Genomic DNA, 16,133 nt, shown 5'->3' with positions numbered 1-16,133 from the left:
CATTACACATTTAATTTGAATTTGGTTTAATTAAACTCGGTGCATTTTTACATCACTCTCTCAGGGAAACGACTGGGTGATCATTGAGCATAGCTGATGTGTCACACGCACCTAAAATCAGTGTGTGTGTGTGTGTGTGTGTGTGTGTGTGTGTGACCTGAGACTGGACTTTACCCATATGGCCTGCAGTGGCGTCCTCTGTCCTGTGTTTAACTGTCAGTAGGTGAGCACCTTTGTTTTATCTCCAGGTCCCGGCCACTCGGAGACCCTGACCCTCACTGACTGATGGCTGCTATTTTTAGATGGCCTGAGCCCCCCTGACTCCCTCTCTTTCGCTCCTATCTGAGGTGAGGTGAAGGGCCTGTACAAATATTTGCCAGGATATTTCTGCAATGGCTTCCATGGTGAACTAAGTGAAGACTATCACATCTCTGCTCTCTGCCAGATACTGTAAAAGAGAGTTTCTTTTACCACTTTACTGCTACATTTAGTGTCATTTGGCCAACATCTTCACTTTATATTAATCATAAACAGTGTGAGAATTGTAGCCGGCCTCCTTTTTGTTGCTGGGTTGATTATCTAAAGCTGGGGTGCCTGTAGCGTAAAACAGTTTTAATGTCAGGGACATTCACATGCATTTCACAACCAATAGTTTATGGTAAGAGTAAAATTATGTGAAGTGGGGTTGGGTAAACTTTGTGTAAATGATTGGCAAAGTCAGATCTAACCTATTTAAACAAACCGTGGGAGGGATCTTTTCTGGCTTTGATCTGGTGGAAAGTCATGTGGCCCAAATAGTTTGCCTCTGACCAGACTGAATGGGGGCTCCTAATAGATATAGTGATTTCAATACATTTCCACTAAAAGTTGATAAGTCTATTCTTCACAAGCGTAGAATGGCTTTTAGGAGAGGTGAGGCTCTGAGGCTGTGTACAAACCACTGCTTTATTAATATGATTAATATGTTGCTCCCTTTAAGAAGGAAGAATCAGACACCAACTGATATTGGAGGGTGTAGTTGATCATTAACAAGCAGCTCCAATGTATTTTTGTCAGTGATGCTGTCAGGCAGCACTTCACTTCCTTCTGGGAGACAGTGACTACCTGTCAGCTGCTGTTACAGCTCAACGATGCAGCCCTTCCTCGGCTCTCAGACCAGGTGAGTCTCATTTTATTGCATTTGGCAGTTTTGATGGGTTTCTGCTAGAAGTAGACACTTAAAAGTGCAAAGTCGACAAACACGTTCAATTGTTTTTTTTTTATCACTGTGCATAAGATCTCTAGAAGATATGAAGTAAAACATGTTTTATATCAGAGCAAACCATAAAAAAAGCATGTGAGATCATGTGAAAAACAGCACATTCATGTGTGACATTTATTTCTCATGATTTATGATCTGTATCAGTAACTGAGTAACTTACATCATCCTATTAATGTAGTTACTGTAAATGTAATTTGAAAAAGCTGGATTGTGATGCCAAAATAGTTTTTGATAGAACTGCATTTTGACAGTTTTATTTGACTAATTAACTAATAGCTTTAATATCCATTTAAAAGATTCATTTTACAAATTAATGCAGGGAAAGTTCAGGGGCACAGCATGTTAGTTGGATGGCAGCAGGCAATCTGTCAAACAGCTGCAGTTAGAGCATCAGTAGCTGTCACCCACAAATACAAAAGAGTACAATCACCCATATCTCACCAATCGTTAGTTTTATGTCAGTATCTCCTCACTAGCTGATATGCAGTATTTACGGCATGTTGATCGCTGTCACCATGTCATGTCATGTTGCAGACTGGACCATCTCCCCTCTGAAGGCCCAGTGGGTCACAGTGACCTGAGGTCATCCAGACCTCTGGTGTGTCCATCCCAGCAGTCAGCATCAACGTATACGAGCTGCCACAAGGTGAGTTCCACTCTCTCACACACAGTCAGAACGTAGGAAGCCTTGCAGGTTCCTCAGTCCTGAATTGTTGCCCTTTCTTTAAACGAAACGAAACGAGATTTTCAGTGCACGGTGACAACACACACAGTCAGTAAACAATGTTATTACTGCGATGATTATTATGGGTTTTATCTGGGTCACAGTCTGGTGGAGAGAGTTGCTGCCAAATAAATGATAATAATCTCACTGTTCACATGTATAATCCCGGACCTTGGCCTAATCAAAAGTTCCACACACGTTTTTTCATTTGTCCTGTTTCCGTCTTCCTGTTTTTCACCGCTGACCTCTTTCCTTTTGTCCCTCTCTTTCTCTCATACCTTTAGTCTTGTCCATCAGCAAGCCGAGACTGGCACTGTCCAGTCTGCCTTCAGACGGCCAGCTTTCCAGTCCAGACCAACTGCGGCCATTTGTTTTGTGGTACGCGACTGAACACACCCTCTCACACAGAAACTGACCATTTCTACAGCTGTAAAAGTAACTCAGTAAAAGAGCTTCTTTCATTCATGCATTTCTTCACTCCATCATCTGTGAGACTGGCTGAATTAGTTCGTTTTTAATTCACCCTCACAACTGCTCACCTGGTTTTGTCTTTATTCATTAATTCACGTAGTGCAGTGGCTGATCAGTGTCACATCAGTGTGCTGAAGCCGTGTGTCTCGAGCCTCAAGGCCTGTCCGTCCAGCTTTCAATAATTAACTGTTGCCATGGTTTTCCAGCTCTGCCTTTCACTCGACAGCTTTACTCAAATTATACTTCTTAAAGGAGTACGATTACATAAGATGCAGTGTGGCAAGTCACCATAAACAATCATAATCAAAAAAAGGGAACATTTTAAAGCACCCTCAAAAGATTTTTGTAATTTCCACCCAGAACAGAGGGGAAAAGCAGTAGCAGATGACCTGAAGAGTCTCAGAGGCTCACAGGTTTTAAGTTCATCTAAATTATATTGTGGAATAAGGGCGTTTAATGCTTATGGACAAGCAAGAGAACCATAGAGGAGGCTGTTACACTGGTCTATTGTGCAAGTTGCAGAAGAGTACACAGGTCTCTTCAGGAGTAGTTTTGAGAAAAAAAGCCTCTTCTTTTTGCTATCATCAGGCAGTCATCACCGCAACATGTTGCACGTGTTTCTAGCACAAATACCAGAGCACCCTTGCTGTCACACTTACCTTAACATCGTGTAGACACCTAACACAGTAACCCCTGTACCTGCCCCACTTACCCATGTGTCACCCTGGCCTTTTATACCCAGAGCCTTTTCAACCCTTGGTCACCCAAAACCTCTGTCTGTTATCATTAGCAGTGACGACGTATTGTAAATGCATCACAGTTTAGCTGCAATTTAAATATGCGACTGCAGCACTAGGAATGCATTGTGGTATAAACTATTGATGAAAAAAGTGTTGATTGGTGTGTTTGACTCTGCAGCTCCCTGCCTCATCGCCTACTGGAGACACGGGTCTTGGTTGGATGCAATCAGCTGCCCTCTCTGCAGACAGAAGGTACGGTATGCAGGATGAGAGGGAAGCACAGAGTCAACACAGAATGAGCGTGAACATGGAGTGAAATGTTGGATTTTCCAGGTCAGCGTGCTGTGTAATCTGTTTAACGAGAGCCGATCAGACCGTCAGTCAAAGGAGGTTCTCGGGGAAATCAAGGACTACAACAAACGTTATTCTGGAGCCCCGCGAAGGGTCAGTCCTCTATCTAACCTTCAAACATAGCATCAAACAGCACACACATCCCCCACTCAACCCCTTTTCTAGTTATTCTACAATACTTGTCCTTATTCTCTACCCTTTACCTGTGTCTGGGTGTGTGAAAGTATCAGGTGGTGCACCTCTCTCTTACACCCTTAGATTAGATCATGGGAAAGATGAGAATTCCCCCATTGCCCCTCTGACAATACGTCTGGTAACAGGAATCCGACTTATGTAACCTCATGGATTTATTGTCCTCCACAACCAGCAGACAACAAAGGTATCTCACCTTGCATTCACACACCCAGTTGCCCAAGCTCAGATACACACACACTTATAACAGAGACAGATAATTTACCTCTATCTTTACATAGAACTAAATATTATTAAGGAAATCTTGAGAGTCTTTATGTGTGATTGTACAAGCATACTGACCTCTACTGACTCTTCCAGGTAACAGACTACCTGTGTGACGCGCCCCTTCTCCTGCAGCTACTGGCCCGTGGCCTGGGCACCATGGGAGGCCTCGTGTGGCTGTTTTTCTTCAGGGTGGCTCTGTGCTGCGTGGGAACCATGGTGTCCATCTCCTCCCCTCCTCTTGACCCCGTCTCCTCATCAGCAAATCCCTTGGAAACAAACCCCTCCCTGTGTGGACTGCTGGGGGTCCTGGATGACCTGGTGGTGGTCGTCCTGCTCCTTATCTGCGTTATCAACATCAACCAGCAAATTGCGCCGGAGAGAGGAGGGCACTCTGCGAATGCTACAACCTCCCACGGAGTGATGGGGAGTTCGCTGTAGACGGAGTGTCAGTACAAGCTGTTTGACATGGACTTCTATTGGATTTCTTCCATCTGACTGTAGCTAGTGGGATTAGCGGATGCAAAAATATTGACAGCTGCACAGAATGCAACAGTCGAGATGTTAGACGGCGCCTGAGCCTCTCAGACTGTGGACCCAGACTGCAGGCCTGATTGTCAAGTGTTTACAGAGCCTATGCAAGAGTGATATCTAAAATACAATGTCAGGCAGTGTGCTGTTCAGCTGTGGTTACAAATCCTAATTCCTTATGTTCCTGATCCCTGCAGTGTTTGGTTGGGAGCTTTTAAATCCCTATTCAACAGGAAAAACCTTCAGTTTCTATTGACTTAAAGGGAATTACTCAAATTTAAATAATTTAATCCTTTATATTTTAATCATATTTTTAGCATCCTACCCAGAAAAACTGGCCACGTTGTCATTTTTACTCCTCCTACTAGGCAGTAAGTTTCCCACTTCATTTCAGCAAGCTCAAGAAAAGCTGTCGTGTCAGTACTGTAATATTGAGATCTATGTAAATACTTGATATTGTATTAATGTATGCTTATAAAGAATATTTATTGTTTTATGTAACATTTCTTTATCAATTTGACACACAGCATGTGCTTCTTCTGTTTTTATTTATTTATTTATTAGCAAACTTCATTTCTATAATTTGAGCAGAGCGACGCTGATAATGTCAGCAGACCTGTATGGTACAGGATAGTTTTGTAAAATATAGTGTTTTCCAGAATGAGACCTATAGTATGTACACAATGTCAACAACAATCCACAATAGTCTCAAAAGGTAGAAAGTATTACAGCAGACACTGGTAATAATGCAAAAAAACAAGTACCACAGGAAGTAAAAAGGTGTACCGAGAAACAACTGAGTATTGTCATAACCCATCACAGACAATAATACTACTTTAGCACCAGAATTGTAAGCAGACTATCCTCACTCTGTGTTGCTGCACCAGGCAGCAGCGTTCTTGAACATGCGCAGCCAGGGTGAAGGTGTGAGGGAGGCTCTGAAGTCCCTCGGGGCCCAGGGCCACTGCCAGCCCAGGGTGCAGCGCTCTGGATGGGGCATCATGGCCAGGTGTCTCCCATCCCTGGAGCAGAGCCCTGCTATGCCCCGCGGTGAGCCGTTAGGATTCAGAGGGTACTCTTCAGTGGGATGACCCTGGTCGTCGAGGTAATGGAGGGGGGCGAGCTTACCAGAAATAATCTGGTCACGGGCCTGGGCGCTACGGAATTGCATCAGACCTGGAAAGGAAAAGCGGCGGTGAGAAAATCAATATAAAACACAGCTGCCGATTACACACCATGCTGACCTGTGACTTGTGAGTCAGCAGAATGAGCCGTTGTTGTGCAAGTTCAAAAGTTTAAGACTGAGTAAACTTTTTTGTTCTCAGTTATGATTCAATACTGTCATCTCCACTCAGATGTCGGTGAGACTTTGATATCATTAGTAAAACTGAGTTCAGCCAACTTATGAGACAAGTTAAGGACTCTACAGTGCTATACCTTCTCCATGTGCAACCCAGACTCCCAGAGCTGAGCCCTCCATGCCTCTGAGCCAGACGGACGGGGACTCCTGGATCCCAACGCTGACGAACCGAGACTCAAACCTGCCGGACTTATTATGAGTCAGCACCACTTCAGTGTCTGCGGAAAATTGGAAAGAATTAGGAAGCATTTCAAACTGAGTTTCAGTGGTGCAAAAAAATCTCCTCTGTGATGACTGTGCTCATGTCTTCCTGTTGCATTGTCTCAATTCAGTACTGAAGTTTTGCTTTTCCTGTTATTACTAATCTAGGCAACATGGAGTTCTGAGCCTTTTCCCTCTTACCTGCTCCGTCCTCTCCCTCTCCCACCCACCCCAGCAGGGCGAGCAGCTGGCAGCCGTTACACACACCCAGACTCAGTGTGTCGTCACGCCGCCGGAAGCCATCAAACTCAGCCTTGGCCTTGGGGTTATATGCAACTGTAGCAGCCCAACCTATAACGAAGAATGTGTGTGACTGCTGTTACACAAAAAGAATTTGTATCGAAGTGGTCAATGACTGTTGTGCGTATGGGTGTTTACTTGCCTTTCGCTGATCCCAGGACGTCTGCGTAGCTGAATCCACCGACAAACACAACCGCTTTGAAAGACTCCAGAGTTAAGGAGCCAGAGCACAGGTCCTGCATGGTGACATCCCACACCTACACACAAATATAGACACAAAAATAGAGTTCGCGCACTACCCATACAGCTCAGGTCAACATATATCCAGTTAATAAAGCTCTGACTAGTTACCTCAAACCCGGCCATATACAGAGACACAGACATCTCTCGGTCTCCGTTACTGCCCTCTTCCCTGACCACAGCTACACGAGGAGGCCCTGCAGCTGAAAATACAGAGCCCTTAGTTATTAGAGTGACTCACAGACGTTGGCAAATTGTGCCATTACTTCTAAACATTTTATTCACCAAATAATTAATGTAGTATTCAAAGAATAATTGGGAAATTACTTGACAATGAAAATCACGATTAGTTGCATCCTTGGAATACACTAAATCATAGTAAGCAGTATCGGTCCTGTTCGGTCTTACTGAGCTGCCTGATGCTGGGCGTTTCAGAGGGGTCAAAGGTCAGTTTGAAGTACGGCTGCGTCCTCTTGGCTAACCCGTCCTCTTCCTGTTTGACACAGATCTCATTGGCCTGGAGGCGCTCCAGCTGGAAACTGGTGTCCTCCCACAATGCTCTGAGGTTGGGCAGCGGCTCTCTCAGTGCTTCCTGTCCATCCACAAGAACTCTGACCTGAAAGACAAGTGAAGGACATAAAAATGTCCGCCAAACGCAGATGAGATGAAAACACTAGAGATATACGTGGAGTATGAAGTCTCACCATAGCCTCTGGTCCGAAGCTGCAGGTTCTGCCGACACGATGGCACTGCACGCCTGCGTCGCTGTACCTCTGACACACGGTCTCTACATCGAGCTGAGAAACCTCCAGAACCAGACCCAGCTCCTCGCTGAACAACAGCTCCATGACTGTGCAGACAGAAATGCAGAGAAAACGCTGCATGAGCTTATGATTACAGCTGTGCGCTGTATCCTGTATGCGCCGATTATGGGGAAACTTGACCAAGAGATGCATCGGCTCACTGACCTCCAGCTCCTTGTGATGACAATTCAACATCAATCCCACGGTTCCCTGCAAACGCCATCTCCAGCAAGCAGGAAATGAGGCCTCCATCGCTGATGTCATGTCCTGCACTCAGCAGGCGATCTGAAAGAACAGAAAAAGCCTCCTGCTTCCAGTTTCTTCTCATCCATCTTCCACAATTTATTTACAATCTACTTTAAAACATTACTTTTAACAACTCATAAAGAGGTTGCTGTGCCCTTATAACTGCATTTCATTCAGCAGGCAATAAAATGTAACAGAAAAGATAAGAGCCACCAGGTCCTGCAGCTTTTAACCAACTGAAAGTACACAGTAAAACCACTAGGTGGCTGTGTTTCACAGTACAAAGTGGCAGTGGACTGAGACTGAAAATAAAACTAGAAGAAAAGTTTGGTGAAGGACTGAATCACAGTAAACAATGCTACAGTTTCTCCTGTGGCTCTTAGCCTGTGAGTGAACGCTCACCGTGTATGAGTGTCTGCGTGGTGTTGAAGCAGGCGGTCAATAGCCCTGGCTGGTCCAGGTCAGGAGAGCAGTCTCCAAGCTGGCTGTAGCACTGAGCCAGGGCAGAGCCTCCCAGGCGATGATGGCCTGGACTGAGAGGAACCCACAACAACACGCCTGGAGACAGAGGACAAAGGGTCAGAGGCGGGCCGTCTGTTACTCAGGGTGTGTGTTTGTGTTAGAGAGAGAAAGATGTGTGTAGTCTGGGAGGCATGAAGATAATTCTATTCAAAAAGGCCCTTTTTCTGCCATTATAAACCAAGAACAAAACTATGAGACATATTCTATTGAGTGATTATGAGCAATCTGTGTGTATGATTGAGCGTGAAAAATACCTTTGCCATCTGGATCCTCAAGATCGGGCGTCACAGTGGCTGTGATGTCAGGACAAACAGCATATGCCGAAATAACCAAAGCACCTGAGACGGAAGCAGAAATCCAAGTTTATTTAAGACACAAGCACACCTACACGTGCACACACACACACACACAGACACAGACACAGACACACGGTGTACCTGGAGCTTTGACCGTCTCCTTCCCAACTCTGGCGGCCATACTCAGAGAGTCCTTTCCCCCATCGATGGCCACTCCCAGCTGACCCATGACCTCACACATGGCTCTGCAGGCCTCCCACAGAGAGGCTCCCTCACCGGGCAGCTTGGCAGCCCACATCCAGTTACCACTGCACTTCACATCCTGAAACACACGACCACGAGATTTACCAAAACCCCAGACATTTTAAAATCGACAAACAAACCCTCTAATCCGTACCCATTCTGACGTGAAGAGGATGGTTGACAGAAATGTTAATTCAAATAGTCGGGACACAAGTATTCTCTACCCATCTGTTTAGATTTGTGTCTCATCAGTTTGTGGTTTCCCCTCACACTCTCTGTCATCCGCTCACCTTCAGAGCTGTGACTCTGGCAAACACCAGATTGGTCAGAGCCTCCCCAACAGCCATGCGAGCCCCCGCCGCAGGGCACACCAGGCCTTTAATTGGCTGTTCCCCGATGGCAGTAGCTGCTCCCTCCAGGCTGAACGGTGACAGGGCAACAACGGCCACGTCAGCCAATGGGGTGTGAAGAGGGCCGACGCATTGTTGCTGGGCAACCAACCCAGTCACAGACCGGTCCACCTGAGAGAGGGAGGGAGGGGAGATGAGGAGCGTCACACAGTGCCTGCACACACGTACTTCTAAAGATGGAGATGCTGCAGGACTGTAATACTCGCCTTGTTGGTCAGGTATCTTTTGGACGCCACAGCGGGCAAACGTAAAACTCTTTCCAGTGCATCTCTGACTTTCAGCCCGGCGGGAAGAGCCAGGGGCTGATGATTCAGGGCCACGCGTTCCATCTTAAACTCCTTCTGTGGCATCTTCCCCAGAACCCACTCCAGCTGCAGGTTGACAGGACAGCGCTCCGCGTCCGCCTGATCACCACTGGCCCCCTCATCATCCACCAGCACAATCTGAGGGAGAAATGAAGACTGAAATAAGCACAATGATCATATCTGTTTTAGTGTGATCGTTAGGTTGTTTAGCAGGACGACCCCTCCAGTAACCACTGATCGCTAAAGCAGATCGGACAGTACAGTGGATGTGCATTTGTCCACTTGATCCATGTTGAAACGTGCCTTGCCGTCTCCAGTGATTTTGCCCACAAAGTCAACAGGGCACTTCTCCCTCTGACACACCCTCTCCAGGAAGGGCCTGTCTGATGGACGCAGCAGCAGGGCATTGCTCTCCTGATACTCTGCTCCCCACAGCTCCAGCACACTCAGCGTGGGGTCACCTTTCTAGAAAACAATGAGACAGTGAGAGCCATATAGAATGAGACGCGGCAGACGTGTGTGCGTGCAGCTGCGCTCATGTGCTGGTTACCTTGAATCTACTGCAGTAGATTACGGCTCCTGCTGGCTCACTTAGCTCCTTAAGCACATTACCTGAAGATGATAAAATGATTCAGTACGTTAACTTTTGTCCCATCGTCTGAGCCTCACATTAATCCAGGAAAAGGCCACGTTTCATACCATTTCCTCCCGCCCCCTGATCATGTATACTGCAGATTGGGTTCCCGCTGCTTCTCTCCAGGCACGCCCTCAGAGCACGATTCATCTTCTGCTCCATCTCAGCGTCTCCCCTCTGCACTGCGCCCAGATCCCTGTCACTGGAGTTGTCCCCCTGGACCTGTGAGTCAAAACGGATTTAAATACATTGAGACCAGCGCAGCCGGTGAGGTCACCGTCGGTCTCGGTGCGATTTATTGTTGCAACCGTACCTGCACAGAGGAGGCCGCCCCTCCTCCCACGCCGATTCTGTACACCGGCCCTCCGATCTTCACCACTTCCATTCCTGATCAATAAGCACGGCGGAGGAGCAGAGGGACGCCGTGAGTCATTGATCAATATGTGTAAATATAGCCTCTGCATTGATTGAACACATTTCACACTTCACACTGTGTTAAAACATTACCCGTCTCTGCCTCTTCTTTCTTTACATGTGTATCTTCAATAGAACCGAGACCACCGCTGAACATAATTGGCTTAATCCATTCTCGCCGCTCTCCACCAGCCAGCCTCATCCCGAAAGAACGAGCGAAACCTGGAGGAGCGAATTTAGAAAAATGCAGAAAATCAGAGTAGTCATTATAACAAATGATAAGTGATTAATTGTTTTAGTCATTTATGAAGCAGAAACATCCCCAAACATCTGCTGATTCCAGTTTCACAGATGCTAAAATATGTTTGCTCGTCTGTTTTATATTCTAAACGTATATTTTCAAATTAATGTGTTCAGACAAAAGAAGGGATCTTAACATGAAACACAGGTTTTGGTTAAATCTATTTGACACCATCCCTAAAATTTTGTAGATTACATGACTGACCTAAAAATGATTGAATTCAAAGAAACTGAATCAATTGAAATTGATTAGTAAGGGAGAATGTACATCAAGCCAGTCATCCCCATCAAGACTTGATCCTGCATCACCCTTTCTGGGTTTGTTTTGCAATAATAAATGGCTCGCTGTACATATCCCAATAATTACAAGGCTTTGTACTAAAAAAAAAAAGATAACATTTCAGAGAAAGTTGTAATTCAGACCAATCAGTATCAAGTATTCAATGAGCTGTGTAATAATCAAGAAAAAATATCATGAGCATCTATCAGTTGCCACTAATTTTAGTCAACTCCAAATATTCTCTGGTTTCAGCATCTCAAAAGTGAAACTTTCTTTGCAATATAATTTACATCACTGTGGGCAGCACAACTGTAAAATGGCATTTTGGCACCATTTTTTTTTAACAGTTTATAGACTAAACAGTAAATTGGGAAAATAATCAGAATGTAAATGAATAAATAATTAACTGTTAGAATAAGGCATGCTTCATAAGGTTCCCTACCCGACAGAACAGGCTCTCCAAACTTGTTGCCGTAGTCCGATGCTCCGTCACTGGCCTCAATTGCCACCTGCAGCGGAGGAGCAAAGCTGGACGGATACTCCCAGCCCTCTCCTTCAGACTCCCAGGGGAGAGCGTAACCTGGAGCGGTGGGCAGTGAGAGAGGGCATGTTATTGATTTAAGAACTGTTCCACATTTCAGGTGAAGAAAGTGAAGCATAATGTTTGTGCACACCTGGAATGTGCAGGTTGCCGAAGCAGTATCCTGCAGTGCCAGCGATGACGTGACCTCCCTGTCCAGCACTCTGGACATCTCTGATACGACCTCCCGTCCCTGTGGTGGCACCACTGAATGGTGCCACACCTTGAGGTCAGACGGGATTGAAAATAATTATTTGGAAAACAACATGAGGAAACTAGATGCTAGAATTACAGACTCGTGTTTGTTTGCCTTCCCCAGCTAATGACACTGCAGCTTACATGCATGTCCAAATGTGAAATATGGCCACAATCTCCCTTCTGTTCCTGAGTGATGGCTTTGAATAACAGCCAGAAAAAGAACATTATGACGTCAAAGCAACCTCTGACGTTTTGGATATGAAATGTCATCACTTCAACCTATTAGGGATTTGTGTGAAAAGTTGCCAAAATTAGTGTATGAATTCTCAAGTATTGGCCAAAAACGTGTTTTGTGAGGTCACAGTGACCTTGGACCTTCCGTTTCAAATCATATCATCATTCACTCCAAGTGCACGTTTATGCCAGATTTGATGAAATTCCTTCAAGGCATTCCTGAGACAGTGTTCATGAGAATGGGAGCGACGAAGACAAAAACGACACTTAAGTTGCAAATAAACGAGATGTTTTGTGTGTCCTGACCTGTCGGGAAGTTGTGCGTCTCTGCAGTGAAGATGACGTGTCTTAGTGAGCGCCGGGTCTCATACAGACTTGCTTCAGATGGATCTTTTGGGTAAACACACTCCAGCTCCATCCCTTTGATACCACTGGACACAAACATTTCACACACTGAGTCAGCGTGAACAGAAACAAACACACACACACACACACACACACACACACACACAGACATACACAATGTTTCCACTCCTACCTGCTGTTGTCGCAGAACTTGATGACGTTGTTGTGGTTGCTGTGCCGCTGCGTGTCCATTATAAGACTGAAGAGAGTCTCCTTCTGCTCCTGCCCGTCGATCGCCATCCGCCCACGGAAGAACCAGTGACGACTGTGCTCGCTGGGACCCCGACATACACAGAGAGTAAAAAACCAAAACGACAGAGCCGAGCAACGTGCAAATACACAAAGAAGATAAACCCCACCTGTTGGACTGGGCCAGGTCAAAGCACTCCACACTGGTGGGATTCCTTTTAACCCTCTGGAACATCGATGTGTAGTAGTCCAGATCCCAGGAGTCAAAGGCCAGACCTGTATTACACACATTATGGGATGTTGCTACCAAAAACCACCACTGACAAGTTTTCTTTGTCTTTTGTCTTTGTCAACACACACACACACACACACACACACACACACACACACACACACACACACACACACACACACACACACACACACACACACACACACACACACACACACACACACACACACACACACACACACACACACACACACACACACACACACACACACAGAGAATAAGCTCTGTATTTAAGCATCATATCCTCTTCATGCTTTAAGACAACAGAAACATAAAAACTATCCTAATCCTAAAAAGGATTATTATTCTAACTATACTAGAAGTATTTGTCTCCCTTTCACTAAACAACACGTTTAACTCAACTGGGAATGCAAAATAGCTCAAGTGAAATCAATCCTTAGGGGGAATTAAGTGGGCAAATCCAGACAGGCCCTTCTTTCAATTCACCAGCTGAGCATGGGGAAGCCTACAAAGTATGTGCTGAAATTATTCTCATCTATTTGAGCAGCCTGTGAATATTAACGAAGCCGTGCGGACGTGAATAAACAAGAGCACGAACAGAAGCGAGCCCACCACATCTGTCTGTTCGGAATGAGCGGTCGCCGTCAACACATAGAGGTGAATAAGGGTTGGAGTTGAGATGATTGGCTGATTGACAAATCAAAAACTGTAAAGACCGACAATTACACCTTGAGGTGGACGGCCAGTTTGTGCCTTTCCTTAAAACATCTTTTGTAAGCGTGTCATAGCTTTTGTGGTTTTTAGGGCACTTTATAGACTAAATAAATATTCTGTCATATTAATTCATAACCAAAATAATCATTAAGTGCAGCCCTAACAGCAAATTCAGCTTTTTCACTTTCACCTCTTTGTAAAAAAAAAAAACTCAACTGGAAACATAAAATCTGACCTTTAAACCAATCAGATATCAGTCAGATCAACTTATTTAGTATCAAAGTTTCTATGAAACAGAATAGAAATCATTTGTGTTCACATGGCATTAGGCACACAAACACACTAAACACACACATGCACGTGTTAGATAATCAGCGGCATCGTCGCTGCCCTGTGACTTTAACTAGCTAAGTAATAATGTCATGCATCATGTGACACCATTACATCCAGCAGCGTACTCACAAATGGCTGCACGACTGAAAAGAGGCGTGAGGAGAGAGAGAAGAGAGGAAGGTTACAGCACATTAAGGGCGATTAGAGGAAAAAGATGGAGGCTGAAGCTGAGACAGAAACTCCAGTCATCTAGAAACTGTCCAGAGAGTCTCACCCAGATCGTCGTTTGCCGTCTCCAAGGCCACACGGCCCTTCCCCAGGATGTCCACCTCAAACACCGGCTGTGGTTCGGTTTCCACGGTGAAGGAGGTGATGGGATGCTGATAGATGCATTCTGTCATGCTGTCATACAGACACTCGATCAGCTTCTTCACATCTCCGTTCACGCTCTCTCCATTTGTTGGCTGGAAGAGAGACACACGGATCTCATCGAGTGAAAACCAATCCAGCATCAGTGTTTTAGAGAAACATTTTTTCCATGTGCAAACCTTGATTAGAAACCTGCGGGACAGCTCGACCCGTGTGACGTTGGTGAGGCCGGCACTCTGGCAGATGGACACGGCGTTAGTAGACCAGGCGGTGGAGAAATTCAACCTTTAGAGCAAAACAGCAGCAACCCACATAAAATCACTTTAAATCACGTTTTCTTTTGCTGGATTTTTATATTCAACTGCTGTTAGCTTTCTCCAATGTTACTGATCCCAAAAAATAAGCTCTTAAAATTATTAACAACCTAAAATGATACATGGTTATTTTTTACCTAATGAAATTCATCAGTATACAAATCATGTTGTAAAATGATCATTCATTTCCATATTATCTCCTGCTCTCTGCTGCAGGCTGCGGTGTTCACAGCAGATGTTCACTGTGAGCACAGTGCTTACCTCACAGGAGAGAAACTGATTTTTATCTTCGTAACAATAAACAGCCATTTATAAATGCACACGTCCTGTATAGCCCGCAGCAGATAACAGAATAGAAAAGTCGTACTGTTGCATCAAAAGGTCGCTAGTGGGGTTTAAGACTTCCTGTCCTGTTGATCTGAACTACCACACCTTTACCTTCCCACTATTCAAACTTCACGCTCAGCTTGTTCCAGTGTTTACAGGCACATAACAGCAAACAACCCATTTCTTATTTCCGACACACACTGAAAAAGCTCCACATTCATGTCATGTGATGCCCACTGAGCCATCTCCATGTGCTAATGAAGACTGTGAGATTCTTCAGGAGGTTCATGAAACAGCTATTAGAGATTCTTTCACAGGACTGTACTTTCACACTTAATATATTGAAATCTGCAGCAGGCCTTGTCGTTCAGTGAAGGCAGGACAGAAGCTGAGCCACAGCATGTTGTACGTGTCATCAATCAGACTGCGTGGGTGCAGGAGTACCTGGGTCCGATCTCCACCAGTTTCTCCCCGCTGCCCTCTGTGAGGTTTGGTTTCTCAGACAGCGGCGCTGCCTGCATGGGAGGGCGAAACAACCAGAGGAGAACCTCCCTCTGCTCGTCACGGAGGCTGTCGCATCCTGCAGCCGAGAGCAGGAGCGAACAATGACAACATGGCAAAATGCATACATGGGGAAGACAGAAGTCTACGTTCATATGTCTCACTCCGTGCACGATTGCTTTGCTGTCCACAGCCTAGCTGCATCTCCAGTCATTAGTATCGTCATCACCAGCTGACAAGCTGTTACACACTCACCTGTCAGCTCCACGTTGTAACACAGCTCAGTGGTGATTGACAGCTGCGGGTAGAGCTTGGCTGCCCTCTGTAAGGCTCGCCCGTTCACAGCTTCATCACTGTAGAACCGCACCACAGCCATGACTGATGGAGAGATGGAGAAACAAATCCAGTTTAAAGACCGAGACGCCTCCATTATGACTGCAGGCATCATCTGTCGATGACATTGATTCACCATCTTACTAAGTGCAGAAGCTGAAGTCATTCCTCACTAAATCGAGGGGGGATCAATATTGATGATCAATGCCTCTCACTTCTTCTCACTGAGACTGACCTTTGTCTCCAGATCAGTTCAGGAAAGGACAAACACTCTGCAAATGACAATATCTCTAAG

General features: G+C 45.4%; 2 protein-coding genes across 3 annotated transcripts; one reads left to right on the top strand and one right to left on the bottom strand.

The window, feature by feature from the left end:
• The first annotated feature begins 206 nt into the window (after positions 1-206).
• LOC139202920 (E3 ubiquitin-protein ligase RNF170) lies at positions 207-4,580 on the top strand. Of its 2 annotated transcripts, XM_070832524.1 has the most exons (7): positions 207-450; positions 1,057-1,159; positions 1,796-1,907; positions 2,270-2,363; positions 3,375-3,448; positions 3,530-3,640; positions 4,100-4,580. In XM_070832524.1, exons 2-7 carry the CDS (start codon positions 1,131-1,133, stop codon positions 4,442-4,444), a joined length of 765 nt encoding a protein of 254 aa, XP_070688625.1. In that variant the 5' UTR covers positions 207-450; positions 1,057-1,130; the 3' UTR covers positions 4,445-4,580. The 2 variants fall into 2 exon arrangements, with proteins under 2 accessions (XP_070688625.1, XP_070688624.1); XM_070832523.1 differs by lacking the exon at positions 207-450 and having other exon boundaries at positions 700-1,159.
• A 501-nt stretch (positions 4,581-5,081) lies between these two features.
• Positions 5,082-15,881, bottom strand: pfas (phosphoribosylformylglycinamidine synthase). Its single transcript, XM_070832149.1, has 27 exons — positions 15,761-15,881; positions 15,449-15,584; positions 14,543-14,648; positions 14,269-14,458; positions 12,865-12,970; positions 12,639-12,779; positions 12,407-12,531; positions 11,763-11,891; positions 11,531-11,668; positions 10,602-10,730; positions 10,408-10,481; positions 10,160-10,316; positions 10,011-10,072; positions 9,764-9,925; positions 9,362-9,598; positions 9,036-9,266; positions 8,644-8,824; positions 8,461-8,544; positions 8,087-8,242; positions 7,604-7,723; positions 7,340-7,485; positions 7,044-7,251; positions 6,747-6,838; positions 6,538-6,652; positions 6,297-6,446; positions 5,972-6,112; positions 5,082-5,710 (listed from the first exon to the last, which is right to left on the bottom strand). The coding sequence occupies exons 1-27, from the start codon at positions 15,879-15,881 to the stop codon at positions 5,400-5,402; spliced, it is 3,948 nt and encodes a 1,315-aa protein (XP_070688250.1). The 3' UTR covers positions 5,082-5,399.
• Positions 15,882-16,133: the final 252 nt, after the last annotated feature.

Source organism: Pempheris klunzingeri, chromosome 6 (genome assembly GCF_042242105.1).
Source record: "Pempheris klunzingeri isolate RE-2024b chromosome 6, fPemKlu1.hap1, whole genome shotgun sequence".
NCBI lineage: Eukaryota > Metazoa > Chordata > Actinopteri > Acropomatiformes > Pempheridae > Pempheris > Pempheris klunzingeri.
The sequence above is the reverse complement of the archived record's forward strand: the minus strand, read 5'-3'. Positions and strand labels throughout refer to the sequence as shown.

Excerpts from the sequence above, each read along its gene's own strand:
- LOC139202920 (XM_070832524.1), top strand. The coding sequence starts at position 1,131 with ATGCAGCCCTTCCTCGGCTCTCAGACCAG. Across the intron at positions 1,160-1,795 it reads TTCCTCGGCTCTCAGACCAG|ACTGGACCATCTCCCCTCTG; the intron begins GTGAGTCTCATT and ends GTCATGTTGCAG. Across the intron at positions 3,641-4,099 it reads ATTCTGGAGCCCCGCGAAGG|GTAACAGACTACCTGTGTGA; the intron begins GTCAGTCCTCTA and ends TGACTCTTCCAG.
- pfas (XM_070832149.1), bottom strand. The coding sequence starts at position 15,881 with ATGGCTGTGGTGCGGTTCTACAGTGATGAAGCTGTGAACGGGCGAGCC. Across the intron at positions 12,780-12,864 it reads GACCTGGCCCAGTCCAACAG|CGAGCACAGTCGTCACTGGT; the intron begins GTGGGGTTTATC and ends TCGGGGTCCCAG. Across the intron at positions 7,486-7,603 it reads GTCATCACAAGGAGCTGGAG|TCATGGAGCTGTTGTTCAGC; the intron begins GTCAGTGAGCCG and ends CTGTCTGCACAG.